Below are 22,294 nucleotides of genomic sequence, written 5' to 3'. Positions count from 1 at the left end.
CATCCGTCTTTCCCCTCTCCTTCCCTCGGCCAGCATTGGGGGGTGGCCAAGCCCCACGTCTGGTCAGATGTTCCTGTGTTTCTGGCACCTGTTTCCTGCTCAGCCCCTGGAGTGGAAACCCCTGCCTCTAACCCAGCCCTGAGCTTCACCAGGGAGACTGGAGATGTAGATGCAGGATGCTTCCCTTTTCGGAAGTTTCTCAGACTATCTTTAAAAGAATGCAGAAAGGACTTTTTTTTTTTTCTTCAAAAGACTCAAACCCCAGAGCACCTTTGCTGTTCCCCCCAGCTGGCACCACGCAGCTGGGCCACCCGTGCTCAGTCTGCGCCGCAGCAGGGTGGTGCTGCCAGGTCTGAATTCCCGCGCGGTGATATGCACAGTTGGAAACACACATTTGGGGAGCTGCCTTTTGCAGCTCTTCCTTTTCCACAACAATGGAGGTATTTCCTACCTGCTCCCCCCCTACCCTGGATTTCAAAGAGCAGCTTTTGTTCTGGAGAAGTATAGCCTTGTACCAAAATGCCTGTTATTCTGCAGCAAATTATCTTAAAATAGAGACCTCTCCCGCCAGATGTTTTTCTTGGAAACACTCTCCAAACCCTGCGACAGAAAGGAAAGGATGGGAAAAGTGAGGCACATGTGACAGAGCAGAGGCTAATGCCGTTTCTGGACCAGCATTGTCCCCCATCGCCGGCGGCACGGCAAGTCCCCAGGACTCAGGGTACAGCCAGCCGGACCTCACAACCCTGCACCAGGTCAGGACAGGTCACTAACATTTGGGAACCCCCTCCAAGCACATAAAACGCGACTCTTTCCTCTCCAGCAGCTGGTGGCTGAGACGCAACCCGAGTGCCGGCTGTGTCTGGCCATCACCACAAGGCTGCTGCAGTGAGCAGCTAGCAAGACCTTCAGCCTCCAGAGGTTTTAGTTTTTACCCTTTTTCAAACTGCACATTTCCCCTTTACACTCCATGGCATCAAATTCCATTTACTTTCATTTCAAAGCTACATCTTGATCATATACTTTATCCTGCTTTTTCCCAACCATGCACAGGTTTCTCCCTCCTCACGGGGCTCCCCAAGAGAACCAAAACTGTGCCTCTCCTGGAATGAGAGCCATGTGTATATCCAGCTACTCTGCAAGCTGCCCATGTCTTCTACAGTTAGTTTTTCTGAAGTGCGATTTGTACAGGGGACAGAGCACAGGTGCACATGTTACATGCTGGCACCACCATGTATTTCTCTGTTCCTTTCCGTTTCTAACAAGTCTCAATATTTGTTTTTGACCACCGCCATGTCTACAAGGAGCACAGGATCTTTCACGTAAGTGATTAAGGTATCCCTTTCAACATACAGAAGAAGGGCTGGGGTCTCCTTGACAGTTATTTTGCATGTCCCATTATCTAGTACCAGATATTATTTTTTCCTCTCGAGCCTGCAGCTGCTCGCGGTCAGCTGTAGGTGGAATGAGCCTTGGGAACATGCTTTAGCTCCCACGGACCTGGAAGCACCCTGGGCACAGTAAAAATGCAGCAGAAACCTCCTGATCTCCATTGCTTTTGCCACATAAGCTCCTTTTAACTCATAAGCATTCAGAGTAGCCTGTACCGCTGAGGAGGTTTGTGCTTCTCCTGCTGCTGCCATGTGGCGAGCCACGGGGCGCCCCGCTGCACGGTGGGTCTCCCTGCTCCCCCCGATGGCTCACTAATCCGCCTCAAACAAAGAGTTAAGGAAGAAAAATCTCCAAACTATGAAATTCTGGACCATTTCCTTAGTGTCTCAACAGCACTCTGGTTGCCTGCTTAAATTACAGTTTGGCAATCAAGGTTGCATAAGTGTTGGTCCAGTGCCTAGAAAACATTTTATTTTAAGTGGACTGTGACCCACCAAGGTCTCTTGCACATCCCTTTTCTCATTTTTCAGGGAAAAAAAAAAAAGTGATTTATAATACCACAGTAGCAAGCATTTGCTCTTTTTTTTTCCTAATCTTTTAATCTGTTTAAGCCAGGAAAGCTTCATAATGTACAATTTTAAACTGTCAAAATTTACAAAACAAAAAGAGTCAGATTTAAAGCTGGTCATAACTCACAAATATCCCCATCAAAACTGTATAATACAGACATTAAGCTCCCTGTATAACAAATTTAAACCACAGGTCACTTTGCTATTTTTAGGAAAGTGTGCAAAGAGCTAATTGTATAGTACACCTAAATGTTAAAAGTTATACATGTAAGCAAGTCTGCTGCTGCTATAAAAAATATACAAGTATAAAATTACTTCTACAAAATTGGTTCATTGATTTTGTGGCTTGTAATAAAAAAAGTAGACTTTAAGAACTTTCCTCCTCAACAAACAACAACATTTTGAAACCAGTCACTGGAGCTGTTATTTACACAGGATGCAACATAACTTAGCTAAATCAGAATGTGGTAAGGAGAACTGCTTGTTCCAGGACATGCATTTGAATGCATAGATGCACTGCCTGATGGGTGTATTTTGTTGAACAGCACAGTCATTGTACAACTGCAGGGTGAGATGAATGCAGGTGTTTCAAGACTGCTTTCTCTGGTATTACAAAAGGTAACCTAAGGACCACAACACAGTCATTGAGCTACTCAATAACACCACACATTTCTTTGCCGTTTGCACTGATGCACAACCTTTAGCATTCACTAAACACTTAATGGGTAAAGGGGACGGTTCCTACATAAAATACTCAGTTTGGTTTGGTCAGCAGAGGAAAGGAGAGGGAAAAATGTTTTGGTTTTTTTTTTCGGGTTTCCCTTTGGCTCTGTCACCTTCCCAGATGGCGAACGTGGGCCAGCCATAGAGGGCTGTGGCAGCCAGCTCACGCTCAGCCACACACACAAGCACACGATGAGTCCTCATCACCGGGATTCCTCTCTTGTCACTTGGTCCCACACGTGTTAATGTTCTTCCCATCGGCGGCATCCTCCACCAGTGAGATGTGGTAATCGGTTGAAAGCGTGAGGTGCGAGATGCAGCCCACCAGGCCCCGCATGTACTGCCTGTTCGTGTGCAGGGCTATTTCCTTCATGCCACCTGGGGGAAAGGCAGCCATGAGAAATTCTTCACCGACATGGGCGTCTGCTCCTGCCTGGCAGACTGCTTGCCCAGCAATACCATTAGCCTTCCTAGCGCACCTCAGAGGTGAATTTTAATTTACAGGTTGCTCTGTGGTTTTTTAAATACAGCTTTTAAGCACTTGAAAGTACAGAGGGGATAAGCAGGAGATAATAAACTAGGATGCTAATTATTTATTGCAGAAATTGTAGCACCAATAAGAGCTGAATAAGGTTGTGCCCAGATTCTCACAAAGGTGCAGGGTTTGCAGCTGGCGCTTGCTGTTTCTCTATGCACCTGCTGGGGGTACCACAGTGCACACCACGGTGCTGGTCCCTTCTCATACCAGTCCCCCCATCCCACCCAGAGAGGCCTCCCCACAAAAACCAGGCTGTGGAGGACCACAGGCTGCCGTGTGAAGCCTTCACCTTGAGATGGACGGAGCTGGAATGCCCTGCCTTGCAGCTGACCCCGCAAATACAATAATGCATCTGGGTCCTGAATGTGAACAGTGAGCACTCACCTACATAGAGATCTCCATTGATGTTTAACTGCCTCATCTTCCCAGGGGATTTACCAGTCCTGGCACCGTAATCGTCCACGGTTACTTTGCCAGACTGTCCATCCCTGAAACGAAAAACAAACTGTTCTCATGCATCCAGCCTCCAACCAGGTGGGAGGAAGAGCAGCAGCATCTCGCCCTCGCCAGGAGACCGGGGTGACTCAGTGCTTGGCAGGGTTCACGGTGAAGGCTTGGGACTGATGTTGGGGAGCCCCCCAGGCTGCGGTGTGCTACGGCAACCCAGACCCTCCAGGGTGTTTTTTTTTCCAGGGACTAAGAATGTCAGAGACCTGCAAAGGGTGTGGGACACTTTTGCAGAGCAGAAAAAAGTGGGAAAGAAGTACATTGCACAGCTGGGGGAGAGGGGAGGAAGGACAGGTTCTGACGTGTTGTTAAAAATCAGATGTAATATAAAAAGTAAACAGCAGAAGCTTCAACAGAAGGGAAGAAATAGGCAAGCTAAGGTAAAACATAATTATAAGCAGTTGTGTTTCTTACTAGAGCCTTTAGGCCACTTCCGTTTTATATATAGTCAATAACTGCATTGGCAGAAAAGCCACTTGGTGGGCTCCTATTCTCACTGAATTTGGTAACAAGTTGTGCTAATGTCAGCCTGCAATTTCCAGGGAACCAACATCTCATGAAGAGAGGGATGTGTGCTTTCCCTGCTGGGCACACTTGCCTCCCATGAGGTAATGAGTTATAAATATGAGTTATATATACACTGCAAGATGTCTGCACCTCCTCCAAATAGAAAAAGTAGGCACACACTGTCCGTGCTCCAGTGCTTGTGCCAGCCCGCAAAATGCTCACTAGGGAATTTCAAAATGCAGACGTTAAAGAAAAATACTCTTAACCCAAATGGTATGGGTTTAACAGAATGACTGTCACAGCCCCAGAATAGCCTGCGTGACTTTGGCAGCCTGCCTTGAGCTGCGCTGAGTTGGCACTGTCACCTCTAATACAATAATCTTCGTGTACATCGTCCTGAAACAGCTAAGTTGCTAACAGTTCAACTCCTAAGCGATGTGAGAGCATGGAGCCACAGTGATTCACACCCGACCAGCATCCAGACACGCCAGCCAGCACCTTTAATGGCAGGGTGGCTCCAAAATGCCTCCCAGATGAAGCGTGGCCACTTACCGAACAGCCTTGACTCTGTGCCACCGGCCATCGCTGAAAGAGCCATTCACCATGATGGAAGCAATGCCACTGCCCAAATTGTAGCTACAATTAAAAAAAAAAAAAAAAAATGTTACTGCCTCCCTTGCAAAGACCAGCTGCTGGCCAAATTGCTCAGACGTCCTTACTCTGTGCCCCACCTGCTTAACCCCCAGAGCTCCCCTTATGGCTCAGATTCTGGGGGGACTGGTGGAGTCCTTTGGAAGCCCAGCAGCAATGCACTTATTTAGCAAAGTCAGGCTCATGGAGCAACAGGCAAAACTCCCTCCTGCCCAGGTCAGAGTGGGTACCATCAGCACCATCACATGGGAGCAAGCAAGGGGCCTCTGCATGGCAGCTCCTGCCCGAAACAGGAGGTTATGAAAGTCAGTGACCTTTGGCCTAATGAGGGAGAGCAGTGGGAGGTTGCAAACATGGTTAATAAATAAATTATGAGAAGTGCAAATAAGCACGTGACGTGTAGCAGATCTACAAATCATCTGAATTATAGGGAAGGTTGAGACCTGTTATGTTAGAAAGGATGAAGCCTAATAATAAACACAGAGATAATCATGAAGTTCCTAGACTGGTATCTGCATCCTGGATAAAAGGAGATGTTTGTTTGAGTCACTTAAACCTCTGGGGAGGAGTCAAATTTATGACAACCATTTTGCTCTGGGCAGCTCAAGACTTAACATGCTGTTCTCAAGTACCTACCCCTGGTCATGAGCTTAATTCCAGGTTCAGCCTTTTTTGAAGAAGTGATGATGTTGTCTTTAATCTCTCTAGCTTGGTACAGGCTGAAGGCCTTGTTTATGAGAGTTTTAATTTGGGATCTTAATTTTTCACCCTCCTAAATGCACGTGGAAGGTATTTCAATAAAATTGAAGCTGTTCTGGTCTAAAACCTTTGTGTATCTCCATGTCTGGGGGATAGCAACAACCCTAATAAAAATGCACTGTGCCTAGAAAACAGACAGAATAGACTGGCCACTTACTACCACACATCTTGGAAAGACAGGCTCTCCCAAAGATATTTTAAAAATGCACCATTTCTACAGAGTCAGTTCCTTGTTTATAAAACAATGAGCAAACTAAGAGTTTTTGCAAAGTTAACCACAAAATAATCACACGAAAAAAAGCTTAAAAGAAAATAATTTAAATAGAAATATGCAATTTGTCTATGCATCCATGGTAGCAAACAACAACCACGTAAGTCAAGTAAAAGATAGCTTCAAATTAGCTTAAATGATTAACAAAATCTTTGTCATTTAATCAACAGTGTCTCACAACAATCCATAATAATGATGGCATTTGTCGTTTGCTGTTTCAATATTTGTCTTACACAACTGAAAAGGGGATCATGAGGATAGACAGGGCTTTCAAAAGGCAGGACTCCTAAAAAAGCACCATGCAAAAAGTTGCACGGAGTCTGCCTAACTGTTTGCAAGGCAGAAAGCGAATCTGGAGAGAGCACATGAGTTCAGCCCAACATTTCCCAACACTCCCCAATTTCAGCTTTTTGACAGTAATATTATTTGTTTCTTAAATAAGTGGTTCTGTGGATGGGGGCAGTAACAAAGCCTGGTGACAGCTGGGTTTGCATTCAAGAAGGTGGGAGCCCTGCTCCCATGTGCAGTCTCCGGTGAAGAATGAAGCCTGCAGTGAGCACGGGCATCAGCAGGGTTTTTCCTTGACCGCTGTGCTCTCTGCAAACCCTACACCTGCTCTGCTTAACTGAGATGGCAAGTGCTTCAAGAGGCATAGGGGGAGTTACTGACAGTACTCATACCCTCGTAAGGTGACTTTTAGAAAGTCACATTAAAAAAATGGACATTTTAAAAATTGTAAGGGAGGGAGGGGGAATGATGCAAAGCTTGCAGCACATTACCTCTTCAACTCACATCTTTTCCCCAACAACAACAGGACCCATGACAGAACATAACCTTGAGGATGTAATTGTCTCACACTATACCAAAGGACAAGTGCACTGGATATGTTGTGGCAATTCCTTCAAGCCCTGAGTGTACTGTGTGCAACACAAATAAGGGAGAGAAAGTTTACCTGAATATTAATGCTCCTTCTTGAAGGCCTAGAGAAATGAAATCGCTGTTAGGTCGCATGGGACTGTCTCCCCTCCACATCAAAAGACCTTCCTTCATTGTGGTTTTAAACCTCATGAACACATTCGTTCTTGATCCTGATACCCTGTTTAATGTAGAAGAAGGAAATAATAGTAAAAAATTGAACTGGGACAGTCTTCTTTCAAAAAAACCATAAAAGATGATGCAGTATTTCTTCTCTGCTGGTCTTGTGGGTTACTGTCTTGCAACTCACCTACATGCTGATGTGTGAGGGACTCTGGTTCACATCCCCATTTCCAGCATTTTGGAGTGGGGGAATTGAACTTGTCCCTCCAGAATCCCAAACTCAATAGCTACAGGGTTACTCCACACAAATTAGTGAAAATCCTTTTTCTCCCCAAGCCTAGTGTGAAATCCAGTCCAACAAGCAGATTTTGAGAACGTCCAGTAGATTTGGCGCCCTCAGAAGCCAGGAAGAAGCATAAAAGGCACAAATCAGGAAGTCCTGGTAGGTACCGAGCTGCAGGTGAGAACATTTGTGAAGCCTCCTCTAGCCAGTGGCTGAAATACAGGCAGATGGAGGAATTTGTTGAAACAACCCACAATTTGGTGGAATTCGGGCATCTTCTAGGGTACAGAGCAGCCAAAAAAAGTTTGAGGACCTAAATTTTAGGCTAAAGCAGGAGTTAAAATCCTTAGTCTCTTTACAGATACAGGCTCTGTATGTCTGTTCTTTGTTCTCAGAAAGCGCATACCAGTCCTTCTCCGTGCCAGACATACGCTGTGCATGCCACTTCTCTACAGGTTGCAAGATGCTCAAATATTATAACAAACTGAGCCATAACCATATGCATAGAAAATGTATTTTCTTCCTGAAATTTAGAAATGTGGCAAATACAGATTGAAAGAATTAAATATACAACATCCTCCCACATGAGGCTCCTATCCTAGTTAATGGTTAACAAACAGAATATTTATGTTCACAGGAGACACATTACCTTTTCAGGATATCTGGATTATCATATATGAGGTAACTGCGACCAATAAATTGTGGAATTTCAATTGCTTCTGTAATGGCTGAAAAATAAATTAAAAAAAGAAGATGACTGTCAGTTAACTGACATGGAAATAGAAGGAAAAAGAAAGAGACAAGACTGTTTTATTGATTCACTCCGGCATTGGCAGGTACCTGCCTGTGGCACAGAACTGAGCTCAACTCACAACTGGTTTGCAGAAAGGCACTGCCAGTTCGTACCTAAATGTAGGGGCAGTAGTTGAGGTAGTTTAAACTGCTGACAGTCCCTCTACTTACACCCTTCCTGTCATGGGCCTAGTGTATTACTCCACCATAAACCTTGCTGCAGGAAAACATGAAGTATCGGGAAAACATTGCAAATTTTATTTTTATCCCTGTTTTATTCCCTGATTCTCCGTTTGGTTCAAGCCACCCTGCTGCCAAAGCTTATGCATTAACTACCCTTTGTTCTTAGTCTCAGAAACTCCTCCCCAGCTCTTAATGGAGCACCATATGCAGACCACGCACTGGGACGTCTCACCCCTGCAAAGCGAGGCTGGGAGGCAGCACAGGCAACCTGCAAGCTCCCCATTTTCTCTTTTTGTGTATGTGACTTTGCACAGAGCAGCTGCTGCCCACTCAGGGCTCGCCTCTGGGGTGCAGTGTCAGGGGAGGCTCTCTCTGGGGAGGACATACAGGGTGCGCGCAATCACTTTAGGTCTATTGAAAGCAACTGAGACTACACTAAAGGCTGTATGACTGAGGCTGCAAAGCCTCTTGGCATGTGCATTCAACATGCTGCAGTGCTGCCTTGGAGGGTGTTTTGCTCAGAGCTCATGGGTGTCCCACACACAGCATCTCCCATTTCTCTAGGGACAGCCCCTGGTACAGCTGTGGTGTACAGCTGCGGGGACGGCAGCATGCATTGCAACCAGACCTGCAGCTGGTGTACTGCTGCCCATGGAGAAGGCCTTGGCAAAATAACTCAGGTATGTGGTATAAATCACTGAACATCCTTGATACACAGCCTTCAGTAGGCTATGACCACTGGCCTGAACAGATTTTGACTGAACATCTTACACATTGCTGCTGATCTGTCATAACTGACTGCTGCATTAATATAAGCCAGTTTTATAAATTCCTCAAGATAGCTGCCTTCATCCTATTTTTTTCCTGAGAACTAATCCCTTCAACCCACAGCTAATCCCATCTATATAAATGTCAACCTTTTCAGGGCATGGATGCTTGCGTTCTTTACGCAATGCAGAGGCTGGCTGGGCTTTAAGAGCTCACTGTAACACAGATATGCAACAATTGTGTAGTCTGGCAGCCAGCAACAGCAAAATGAAATTTAGCTCTAAGTGCCAAGACTGAAAACTTTATATAGTGACAAACGCCTGTGTTCATCCATAGTGAAATCAGGAAAGCTGCCTAATGTGTCTAAAGAAACCACCACAGGCGGTCCACAGCCTGCAGCCTGCCAGTGTCATTGGAAGATTGCAAAAGATGTGTTACGCTCGGCCAGACATTCCTCGCTTTCTGCACTGGACAGTCCCTGACCATGGCGGATGGCAGCAGAGCGTGAAAGGAGCCCTTCTTCCCCCATCACGTCCCACACCAGCACTAGAACCCCGCTGCTCTTGCCTTCAGCAGGGGAGGGTGCCCATGCCATGCAGCAGCCCTTGCCCTTGCTCTAGCACTCTGATTCGCTCTATGGAGCTTGATGGGCATTTATCTCTGCTTGCTCTTCCGTATGCTCTTCACTTGCTGCACTGAATTTGACCCTAGGAAACCAAGTAAATTTTAGCAGTACCCTTGATGCATGCAGGATCTTTGCAACTGGAAGGGAATAGGGCCAGTAAGGAGATCTAGGACTAAACACCTTCACTCTCTGCTCATCACGATTTGGCAGAGAGGCACCAAAGCTCTCATGACAAGTGGGAGTGAACTCTGAACTGCAGGGCAGCCTGAAGCAGCACCTACCCCTACAAAGCACTCAGCTGGCTGCCTGGCCCTGCTGCTTTGCGAATACAGGGGCCAGCTCTACAGCCACCGCTCCGCACTTGGCAGGTGCTCTGGATGCAGTTTAAAATATCTACAGGATGAGGTTTAAGGAAGTACTATATAACCCCAGAAAATATTTTGGCTTATTGACAGAAGCTTGCCAGGCTTAATGGAAATCCAGCATCCAGCTTGCTAGAGCAGACACAGACGCACAATGACAGAGCAGCTTTCACATCATTTGCAATACTTACTGTTTAGGCAGTAACTTCCACACTCTGCAGTGAGTCAGCACAAAACAAAACAAGAACATTCACATTTTACTTTTCTATAGCATAAAAATCTCCCTTCATCCAGTTTCATGCCCATCTTTCTGCAAATGTGTGATCCTCGCTTCCCATTTGCATAAACAAATATAATTACCTAAGAAGGTAGCACTCTTTTATTATTGTTTTGCCCCAAGTATTTATATTTGCCTGCTCAAAACACACAAAGGTGCAGACAGGTAGGACCAGCACGAAACACCTCTGCTAGTCCCAGTTTTCAAATTCCAGTGACTCACCATGGTTTACCCAGGGATCAGCTCTAACCATGGGAAAGCAACAGTTAGCTGTTCCACTCCATCTTACAATTAAGCATAAAAATACCTTTAACACTTCCCACAGCTTGGACAGAAAATATAAACCCCAGCAATGCCAGCAGAAACTCTATTGAATCCTCAGCCAATGATCCATTGCAATATGAATCAATATCCTATATAACTCATACCAGCATTATTTAAGTTGAATTTTGTAAGTGTAATGTATAACTTCAGAGAATGAGGTGTAGCCCCTCACAAGCACTTTGCTTTTTCAGGGCGTGGGGTTACAGCAGCCCACCAGCAAGCAGGATGGAGACTGAACCTTCAGCCTCTCACACACCAGCTGAGTGCACTAAGCAAAACCCCGTTCTGAAATAGAACCGGAAACACACATGCATCCTGCCTTAGGCCATGTCTACACTCTACTGAAGAGACACAGGTAGGATTATTTTGAGAAATCTGCTCCAGGTTCATCTAGGCTGTCATGGACTGAGGTTCAGGAGGGACCTCCATGCTCTCTGCACATCCATCAGCAAAAACTTGGATTATCAGTGGCAGCTGAGGCTGCACAAGTGCAGGAGGGTTGAGAGGCACCTGAACTGCAGCTGCAGGCAGCAGGAAGAGAAGACAGGTGACTCATGCTTTTGGACACTCTTAAATTAAGGTTGGATTCACATAGGCAGCAACACCCAGGATCCAGCCTAAGCCAAAGGCACAAGGCACTTCAGACTGTCTCTGGAAGCCTGGGCACCCGTTCAGGTTACGACAGGGAGGAGAGCGGTGGCATGCCAGCTGAGCAGCGGCACTGCCGGTGCCACGAGGCAGGTGCAGCGGCGGGCAGCTCGGCGCACTGCTCTCGGGGCTTAGCACAGGTCAGCGGCAGAGGAGCGGTGAGCAGCTGTGGCCGGAGCAATGCACAGGAGCTCGCTGAACGGGCAGGCAAGCTGCAATGCATTCACTTGCCTTGACTCCCCCTGGAGACCTCAGTACTGCTGCAGATACCATCTTGAAGTCAGGAGTTTACACCCTGCACATAACTAGAAAGCCAAAATCGCAATTCTCCCTCCTCCCCACAGAGAAGCTGGGCTAAATGACGTTGCTCCAGCTATTAGTTAGACCACAATAACGTAAGCAAAGGGGTTTCTTGCATTGTATTTTAATAAAATGTTTTTGTTCTAAGATACCGTCTTGTTTGGAAGAAAAGGCCAATCTATTCATCACAATTTAACCAAAACCACTACTTTTAACTTTGAAGATTGTGCCTGTGAGAAATTAAGGAATGGGTGACGACAATAATGTCATTCAGCAATTCTGAACCTAGTTTGCTGTTACATTACAAAACCGCCCCTTAGGAATTTTTCAAGATCAAGCCTGACAGAAAGGAAACATCTCCATCTAGTGGAATAACGCAAAGCACATTTTTTTAACACTTTCCATGCACTCTGAACACTTTCCGCCATCTAAGGTTTGAACTATTACAGTGGCTCTGAGGAAAGAAGAGTAACGTTCATCTGGGCAGGTTCTTCTCCTTGGTGATCTCCATTGCCGTACCAAGGTGGGGTTTGTGCAGATGGTGAAATTACCATCAGAGTAGTCAGTGTCTAAAAAAGGACTGGACCTTTCTGTATATGAGAACAGTTTTTGTTGTGAGCCCTAAGGAGGATAAAATTACAACGGTTATTAATGCTCATGCTTCAGGATATAACACAATCACTGGCTGGAGGATGTCAGCAGGAATTCCCCCTTTGTATAGCACTGCATAATTAGGGAGGTGTATGAAGTGTTCAGTGTTGGCCACCACAAGCAAACAGATACCAGGCTGCTATCTATGGATCATAGCTTTGTACTGGGGTAACGGTTACCATGTTCCAAATAACAAAACAAATTCTTCCCTGGGTACATGGAATGTGCATGGATGCAAAGGGAGCTCTGGCCTCCAAGGTTTCTATTTCAAGCGACGTGTACAAAGGCAGTTGTAGTGCTAAATCTCTCTTATTTTTGTGACCAATTCTGGATCGCTGGATTGAAATGCAGCCATCGTTACCTTTTTGGCAATGTTGCCCATCGAAGCCCAGGGGACAGTCACATTCATAGCTGTCCTTCCTGGGAATGCAGGTGCCTCCATTTGCACATGGTGAGCTCACGCAGGGGTGGGCAGCATTCACTAGGTTGATTCCAAAAGTGAAATCCTGTTTCACGTCGATTGTCCGGTCATTCAAGATAATCTATGTGGTTAAAAAAAAAAACAAAACAAAAAAAGAAAAGAAAGAGAGGAAAACACATGCTAAAAACTTCCAAATTCCCAGTATTGTACTGCTAGTCAGAACACTTCTCTAGAAGACTGCGGAGAAATGTAACCCTCAAAACTTGGCCAAAAACCTATTTCTTGTAACGTGTGTTTTCCAGTTGCACAGGTCCAACTCATTTTGTTGCTCACCCTGACCCACGGGAGATTAATTTCTTTTGTCTTTTGTGACACAGCCTTAGGCAAGCCCCATATGGGGTAAAGCTGTGTGGGATATACCAGTCTTGTGTCTGAACACTGGTGCAATGCTTTGTAGCTGAGCCGTGAGCTAGGACGGTAAAATGAGATGAGCACTGCTGAGGAAAAGCGTTTCTGAGATCAGGAACCCCCCCAGGAGATGAGTGTTGACAACAGAAATACTAAGCAGAACAGCTTGCTTTTCACATTTTCTATTGCCTTCTAGTACCTCATCTTGCCTGAAAGAACCTAGAGATAAGATGGATGAAAAACATAATTAATGACTTCACAAAACTGTATATAAACTGAAGAGAATTGTTAAATGTTGGGATTTTTTCCAATATGCCAGCAACATATGTTTTCCAACATAAACCGACATTTGTATAATCTCAGCTGATATCTTGGCAGAGAGATTACATATGGGTACAGCTTCTGATCTCAGCTACATCAAAATAAGAAGCTCATTTTCACAAATAGACTCTAAGGCCAGAAGTGAGAATGGTAATAGTTACTCTGGCTCCTGCATAACTCACCTTAGCGGGGTCGTACTGGGAGAACAGGTTGCATCAAGCATATATACTCTGTTTGAAACAGCACTAAACTTCAACAGCAGAAAAACATCCAGTCCTGTCGTAAAGATGCACCGGTGAAGACTCCACTACCTTTTCAGCTTCTTTCTAACTTCTGACTACATTTTTCCACAGGTTAGCAAGCCCCCACTCTTAAAAATGTGTCTCCTGTTTCTGGGCTTAAGCTTATCTTCAGCTTCCAGCCATTGTTCCTCATTGTGCCTCTTTCTGCATCATTTCAGAGCCAGGTACTCAAAGAAATCTCACATCACGTAGGAACTAGCAGACCACAATAAAGTGACTTCTTAACCTTGTCTGAGTAAACTAAATAGATTGAGATCTTAGGTCTTGTACACACAGCATGTTTTCCAGTACTTGGTGACGTTTGTAGCTTTATTTCTATACAATTCTCCAAAATCCTACTACGTGTAAGCACAGCAGTCAACTAATAGTCTCGCACTGCTCAAAAGGGAGGTAACACTCTTCTTTGACATCCCATTCAGGCCTCTGAGAAGGCAAACCTACCTTCCTAACTACAACACAGAAGTAAGGGCTCAAACTCAGCATTTCCCAATCCTTATCAGTGTCTCTGTACTCTAGGGTACAAACCCTCATCTTGTACGTGTGACCTATGTTAATTGCTCCTAGGCTCCCTATCTTGCACTCCACAATGCACTGTATTTAGTCAAGCCCACCTTTCCAATAATGTTCGCGTGACTGACCTGTTCCCATCACTATTACACACTCCTCCATTTTTCTTGAACTTCACATTTTCTGCTAGACAGCTGACAAAGATAGTGAAAAATGCTGGACCAAGTGATGAAACCATTTACACTGAACTGCAATTATCTTTCTGCCCTTGATCAATTGTTATGAGATGCACTATTAGAGTTTTTTATTTGTTAAGTAAATCTAATGCAACAATTCACTCATTTAGAACTCTGAGGATTCAGGCCCAAACTTTCAGCTCTACCCAAATTATTTTAAGCATGCCTAGGGAGTGCAAATGTTAGTTCAGTTTGAACTCTCTTTTGATTACTTATTAGGACTTATTATGAATTTACAGATTTATTCTCCAGAAGAGAACTGCACCCACGCACAGCTGACCCCACTGGAATATCATCCCTAATGACTGCCAATAATGAAAAAGATCTCCTCCATTCATGTGCCCCATATAAAATCATAAGAGGGGAAGGCAGCGAGGCATGCAAATGCTGTGTGGTATAAGAATATGATAGCTGGACTGGGATCCACTTTAATTTGCACCTCCTTTTTCACTCATTACTTTGTTAATTACATCAGACATTTAGCTGGTTCAGTGTGCATACATTGAAGAATTTGAAGATTTTTTCCATTAATTTATTCATATATGATGCTACAGGTCATTCTAAGGACTCTTGGCATAGCTTTGTGCATCATTCTGAACTCAATCCCATATGGCTTCTGCTCACTTATTAGTACAGTATGGAAATTAATAAGGAGACGGGCACTGGTAATACTTACTGGCTATTAAGGTCAGAATGACTTTTCACTGTGAAATATGTGTTTAAGAAGCACTTTGTGATGGGCTCCTGAGGTGAAATCTTGGATTATTTTCAATATTGCCAGTGGTATAAGGGCAGGTTTCCACCTAAAGCGTGCACTGGATGACATGGAAATAAATGCCTCCAGTGTGTTTCTCTGGGCACATACCTTCTGGATGCTCCCACTGAAGGGTCTGAGGATCCCAGAATTCTTCTTCACAGCATCATAACTAGGGACTCCACCAATAAATATTTCAGAGCTGCACTTAATCTGTGTGAAAGCCCCCTGCAAGAAACATAAGAATAACATTTTATTAGAGTAGCTGGAACCATGCTTGTATCTTCAGATTAGCCTACATTATATGCTATAGCTTACTTTAATGCCTCTTCTGTTAATTGCATTTCATTGTACAATTCTCTCAAGGAAGCCACTGTAGGACACTCTCTACTGACTGTGCTTCATCCTAATGAAAACCAGCTGAAAAATCTCAAGCATTTCAAAATGGAAGGGAGGAAGGAATACTTAAGGAAGAAAGAAAAGAGACTGACTCATTGTGATTTTTGACTGCACATCTAGCTCTATTTGCAATGACTTGAGGTACATTGATGTAAATCTAGAACCCAAATGAGGTTCATAAAGTTAAAATCAGAGCAAAGTCCATGCAACAGAGACTCAGTTAACGTTTCAAACATCTAAAAAGATAATCCATAGCAAGTTACAGGGCTAAATGAAAGAAACATTGAGTTCACATTAGTTACCAGAAGCAGTTGCTCAGGATACCTGATGGGACTAGTCAGGGTCCTGGAGTGAACTGAAAGCTGTTTAACAGCTAAGGACAGGATAACTGTGTAATTCCAGTCCTGAAGAAGCTCCTGTGATTTCTTTGTTGGCAGCGCCCAGCCAACCTCCTTCTGCAGCTGCACTGCAGCACTTAGAGAAAAAAAAAATGGGAGTCTTCATCTTGACCCATCTCTCTAAAGAAGTCTCAACTGCTCCATTTGAATGTTTCCCACTCAATCTGTTTCTTGACAGACAACTGGAATTTCAATTTATTTACATTTTTCAAGAAATGTCTAAGCATTAAATAGTTTTCCAGTTTGCAGAAAAACCTGTAGATTCTTCTGCTAACAGGATCTGGAGTCTGGTTTTCTGGCCACACTTTCCAGTAGCAAAGAATAAAAGACATTTTCTAAGCAGTTCTAGCCTCAGGTTCTTGTGATAAAAAAGTATCTCTGTGTATGCATTTGAGTGCTTAGAGTGAATACTCTGCTCAGTACAGGCAAAATTTCACCTTATTACAAACTTGACTCACTATGCCCTCTTGGTGAGGGAAGAATAAAATGCAAGTCACCAACTGTCTGAGTATTCCAGCCTTTACTCTGTCCTGAAAATTACTTTTGCAAGGAGAAGACAAAGAAACAATTCTCTTTTGGCCTACCTTTCCAGCACAATATTCAGAGAGAGGTAAACAGGACTTTGTGCACATAGTTTTCAATATCATCCTCCAGATGACACATTTCATAGTGCACACGTTGTTCAACAGACTTAGCCACAACCAGTAAGTACCAAGAAAAGAACACCAAGAACATGTATGAACCAAACACAAAAATGTGAGTCCAGTTAGATGGCAAGACGAGGTAAGGTTGTGATTTCAGCTGCCTTTACAAAGATCCCTCTCCTCAGAGGGAAGACTTCACATGCAAATTTCTGATTTTGGGCTCAAGAAAGTGTTGGTCTAACGTGTATACTTTTTTGAGCTTACAAGAGCTCTGAGAGCAGCCTTTGTAGTTTACCATGCAATCATTTTATAGTCTAACGGCTGTATTCATGACAAGCCATGCCGTATGCTCACCTCTGCCATGCCTTCCACTGGCTTTTGGTTGTCCACTTGTAGGATACCATTCTTCGCTGTGCGAGACACTCGCAACTCATGCCATTGACCCAGACTGACAGGTTCTTCACTCCTGTTTTAAAGGGGAAGAAAACTTTCAAGTATTTTATGCTTTTGCCTTTCTGATATTTTCAAATATTGTTGTGGTTTTAAAAAAGTCACATCCTCTGGGATGATTTTCTAAATAAAAAATAAAAATAAATCACTGTGTTTCTTTCCTTATAAGGAAGTAACATAATTTCTGAGCCCCATCAGCAAAGGAAATTAGGACCATGTTCCTACAGCAAATAACAAGTACTCTACTTTTATTTATAAACAAAACATTTCTATAATCAGCATGCATTTCATCTACCTCTGAGTTAATTTTTCTGCTCAGTCATTTATAATGCATAAAGACAAAATTTTTTCTCAGCGTACATCCTCATTTCACAATGACATAAGCCTGGAGATAAAACCTCCCACTTAATGGTCAGTCTAGTCCCACATTCTTTGGGCCTCGTTTAAAACAGAACTACTTTGTGTTGGCTTATCAGCTCTATTTATGCAGCCTTTTACAGTGACATCTACACACACACACACGCACACACACACGCAGCCCAGCTGCTGTACATTAAGGGGAAGTAACTAAAATATGATCCTAAAGATGTGATGAGATCCTGGCTAGGAACAATAATTCCCAGTTGCGCAAAGTATTCACCAGTCTCAAAGGAAGCATTTTAAAACTGTTCTTACAATCTTTGTTACTTCAGCACTAATATGAATAGCAGCCTGTATAAGGGGGCAAAACCACATTCCCCTTTACAAGTTCTACAGAACTTTGTATCTTGTTTTCAAATGTCATTTTGCTACACTGGTTAAAGCATTTTATGTCTAAATGTTATCTTACAGCCTCTCCTCCACAAGCAATGAAAACTTGTGTTTGATTCACTGGTCAAGCTGGAAAAATCAGAAACCATGTTATCTAGGACACCTGAAGACCTTCTAGCTTTCAATGAAAAAATACAAAATTGGTTTGGGTGAAATAATGTTTTGTATTTTCAGGCTACTTACATTTAAAAATGAAAAAAAGATACATTTAAAAATGAAAGAACTGAAAAAATTGATATTTGAAATAGTGAGTGAATAGTGATTCAAATGCTGATTAAAAAAAGGTATATAATTTTGATAATGTGAAAATAACAATTTCATTTTCTTCTTTTTTTTTTCTGAACAATCTACATGAGCTCTGAGCTCTTTTTGTTGTATCTGTTTTGCTCCTCCATATTTTCTCAAAGCCCATTTTCATCTGTTTTGACTATGCTGGCAATATTACTTTGACACTTGGTTCAAAAAACAGCCATAAAAAGTATCATCAAGCAATGCCATTCACTTATCCTTTTTCTTATGTAGTAGCATTTAGGGTTTAACTACCTTGGGTAAATCAATAGGTAACAGAATTTAATCACCTTGAAGAAGTCAATATATACATATAAAGGAACCAGATTAGTTTGGCTACCTAGCAAGTAGCAATACATACATTTTATTTCCTCTGCTGATTACGTCATCATCATGCTAACGCTCCTGCTCTGCTAGATTTAATTACAATTAGGGATGATTAAGCCTTGCAGAGTCATCACTTCTGAGTTGCAAGCTATTTCTTGGATTCACAGGCTTTTTGAAGCCAGTATGAGTTTGGTAACGCTTTCTGCAGACATTAGAACAACTCTGGCTCTTCTGGCTGCGGGGTTAAGGATTACTTTTCCTTGTGTAAACCAAACCTTAAAAAAATACACCAAATGATTAAGATGTTGACCCTGAAAATGCCTGGCCAATCCCAGGGGACAACAAATTCTCCTTTGAGACATCTGGTAAACAGCTCAGCTTCTGCATCCATCCGCCTGCTCAGCATCCCTGCTCCCTCCCGAGCCCCCTGCGCACACCGTGCTGCTTCCATCCCAGGACATTTCAGGCAAAACCCAAGCTTCACCACCAGCTTTCCTACTGCTGCTGCTAACATACCTAAATGAGCTTGCGTCATCCTTAATTATAAAAACATTATAATTGTGTTCTGATTATATTATAATATTTAACAGCCTGATCCTATGGAAGAGATAGTCAGAATGACCAGAGTTATTCCCCTGTTTAAGAAAAAGGGTAGGCATGAAGTGGTATGATGAAGATCAAGGCAGACTTTTAGGTGGATATTGGCTAAGCAGGCGCAAAAAACAGGGAATCTATTTATCTTATTTAATCACTGACAGAGCTGATGACAGGGTGTGAGTTGCACACGTTATCTAGAAAAAGGAGCTGAACAGGAGATCCTGACAATTTTCAACAGAGCCTGCCGGTCTCGTGAGTCTCCCCCACTACCCAGCTATCTCACCACACTCTTTCTCCCCAATGCTCATGAGCCAGGTGCTAGCTGGTGTCCTGCTCACTCTTCTGCTTTCCAATAAAAAGGGGCAGTTTCCACTCCCAAACATGTGCTTGTGGCTTTGGCCACATTTTACAAGCCTACATCTTGGTTAAACTTTAGTCCAAGATGTTTTGAAGCACTACAATATTCTTGGGGGGGGAAAAAATGATGTCTACTTTAATGTCTTATGGTTGCCAGTAATAGGAATTAGATAGCTGTAATCAGAGAAAGATTGAAGGCTGTTGTAAGAAAGGCCATTTTGGGTTGGAGCAAAGGTCTCCGACATTAGCTATTTCTGCCGCGTTTCAGCAAGAGAAAAGAACAGGGCAAGTATCAAGTGATTCTTCTCTTGATATATCCTCCCAGCTTCTGGCAACTTGTCATTTAGCAATTTCCTGAGTCCGAGGCTGCATCCGTACCATTGCGTTTGATCTCCCTCAATGGAGCTTTCTCTCAATTTGTCTGATTTTTTTTTTTAACCTATTCATAGTTCTGGCATCTGTGACATTCTGTGACAATTAGTTTCCATAACTTATTTATGTGCTGTCTGGAAAAAAAAAGTCTTATTTTCTTTGTTTTCTATTTTTTGGTTTGCAGTTTCACTGGGCTCCTTCTAATTCTTCCATATTGAAAAAATACAGAATAATCATTCCTTACTTATCTCCATTTCATTCACAATTTAAAAACCTTTATCATACTTCCACCAAACTCTTTCTTTTCCAGGTTGAAGAGTCCTGCTATATTTGTGGAAGCTGTTTCTTTCCTTCCCCTGGATATCAACACTACTCTTCTTTTTTAATTTTGCTAATTACTTAGTGACCAGAATGGCAGCAAGTTTTCAAGACAGGGTGCATTGTGGATTTTTGCAGGGGCATTGTTCCTTATTCCATTCCTAATAATTCTCTGCATTGTACTTACATTTCTGTATTCCTCTCTAAGCAGTTAGCTGTTGCTTTCATTTTCACAGAACTAACCATGTTGTCTCCAGGATCTTTCTGTCTGACAACACTAACTGTATTGCCACAGCTGTGCATTGTTAGGGTTGTGCATTATTTTGCATTTGCTCCCTTGAAATTTCATCTCTCACTTTGTCATCTGAATGGGTTGGTTTGCTTGAGTCCTCACTCAGTGGAAAATCAGTACATTTCTCCTAATCACAGTATAGCCAAAATTCCTGTTGTCCATCCACAGGAAACATATGGTATGCAAGACCTGCAGGCAGTGTATGTGTTTTGCATAAGCTTTATATAGATTATTTCTAAATATTAGGTTAGCCTGGTCAAACTGGCAGCCTCTTGGACCACGTCCAAGGTACTGAGTGCCTCTGTTCGGCCCATTGCCTTTTCATAAGGACCCAGGGAACAGCTGCCCAGAGACGGGGCACTCAGTTATAGAGAGAGAGAGAGCGTGCGGCCCTTTTTGAGGCATTTTATTGCTCCTATCCTAAACATTAATTTTAGGATGCGATGAATCAATCTCAGAAGGTCTGTCTTTGTCTGGGAGCCTGGGTGACTCGTCTAAACCATATATTTATCTTTTAGTCTGCTTAAGTTATGTAAATTGGATATTAGCCTTAGATCCCCCAAAAACCAGCACTACAAGGAAAAAGGGGACCAGGAGGTGTATCTTCTTGTGACACCTGCAGCCCGGTACTTACTGCCTGGAACTGGAGACCGGGGAGGAGGATGCTCACAGAAGTGCCAATATTGTGCAATCCTGTGGCTAGAAAGTATATGCATAAAACATTTATAGATCCCCTAATTAGCTATAGTATAATGTCATGGAGGCAAGAATTTCTGCAATACCATACAAAAAAAAAAAAGTAACATCTGCAGTAAGATGGTGGCATGACATGGTAACATTGATAATAAAGCTTATGTAGGAAGAAAATCCTGTCCCCTTGAATACAGTTCTAGTGTTTCTGTGTTTCCTTAGAAGAAGTAGGCACTCAAGACTGACAGGCTCCCATACCTCATTGTAAGCTATTACTCTTTCCAGCCCACTCCTCTCCTTGATCAGCACCATGGCACTGTTGGAAAGGAAACACAAGCAATGCTGTTTACCTGATAACAGCCGTTCCTGAGCCACAGTCGAACCTGAACTCCACGTAACCAGCCACCATGTTAATGGAGAGGAAGTCCTTGCTGTCTGTGTCATAGCTGTACAAAAGGACACCAGTCTCTAAATCTGGACGAAATGTCATCTCGAACTCCATGAACGAAAGATAATTCTGTGGTTCCAAGGGCCAAGGTGTGCTAGCAAATGACCTTAAGGACTCGTTGAACTGAGGTATAGCCAAGGTGAGTGCTGGAAATCCAGAATACACAAGCAGGTCACTTGAGGCTCAAAGGTAAGGGAGTGATTTCTACCAACCACTGTCAGTTCCCTTTGTTAGGTACTTAAAGCTAATGTTAAGAAAAACAATCTAAAAATTTTGTCTTCCAAATTAAAAATATTTTTTTATCCTAGCCAACACTACTTCCCTCCTTAATTCCTTCCTTTTCCAGGGATGTATTTGTATTCTAAAGCTTTGTGCTCCTTTTCTTTAGTGATGCACCACAGTGTTTTTCAAAGTAGCAAGCGTGCACACAATGAGTAGTGGCATTAAAAGTTCTGCAGCACAGAAAATAATGCTGTATGTATCTGATTATTTGTTTGTATCTCTGTGATTTCAGCAGGAAATTGATACTGGGTCCTTTACATTTCAGAACATACAACTGACGCTGGTTTTAGGAGAAAAATGGGGATTATTTTAGAGTTAATGTGCAGCTGTGGAGTAGTACATTATTTTAACTTCTGAAAAGTAAGTTTGAGATCCTTAAGATCCTTAAGATCCTTTGAGACACTTAATTGTAGTTAGTTTTAATAAGCAAAGAGGTTTGGGAATCACTGATTATGTAGGAGCTGGATGTAGCCCCAAAGTGCATAGTGAGGGGGGGTTCACTATG

At 43.2% G+C, this 22,294-nt stretch overlaps 1 protein-coding gene across 1 annotated transcript in view; it reads right to left on the bottom strand.

Moving 5' to 3' along the window:
- Positions 1 to 2,066: 2,066 nt before the first annotated feature.
- EGFLAM (EGF like, fibronectin type III and laminin G domains) overlaps positions 2,067 to 22,294 on the bottom strand; it is a gene marked incomplete at its 5' end in the record, with an annotated part of 75,009 nt that continues 54,781 nt past the window's right edge. Inside the window, 9 exons of the mRNA XM_082335627.1 lie at positions 2,067 to 3,062; positions 3,607 to 3,710; positions 4,789 to 4,872; positions 6,870 to 7,013; positions 7,888 to 7,966; positions 12,530 to 12,710; positions 15,229 to 15,345; positions 16,913 to 17,024; positions 21,410 to 21,653. Of these exons, the coding sequence (XP_082191753.1) occupies positions 2,908 to 3,062; positions 3,607 to 3,710; positions 4,789 to 4,872; positions 6,870 to 7,013; positions 7,888 to 7,966; positions 12,530 to 12,710; positions 15,229 to 15,345; positions 16,913 to 17,024; positions 21,410 to 21,653 (1,220 nt within the window). The 3' untranslated portion in view covers positions 2,067 to 2,907. The remainder of the gene's footprint in view (positions 3,063 to 3,606; positions 3,711 to 4,788; positions 4,873 to 6,869; positions 7,014 to 7,887; positions 7,967 to 12,529; positions 12,711 to 15,228; positions 15,346 to 16,912; positions 17,025 to 21,409; positions 21,654 to 22,294) is intronic.

This window comes from Platalea leucorodia (assembly GCF_965183815.1).
Source record: "Platalea leucorodia genome assembly, chromosome: Z".
Classification (NCBI taxonomy): Eukaryota; Metazoa; Chordata; class Aves; order Pelecaniformes; family Threskiornithidae; genus Platalea; species Platalea leucorodia.
This window is presented reverse-complemented; position numbering and strand designations above follow the sequence as displayed.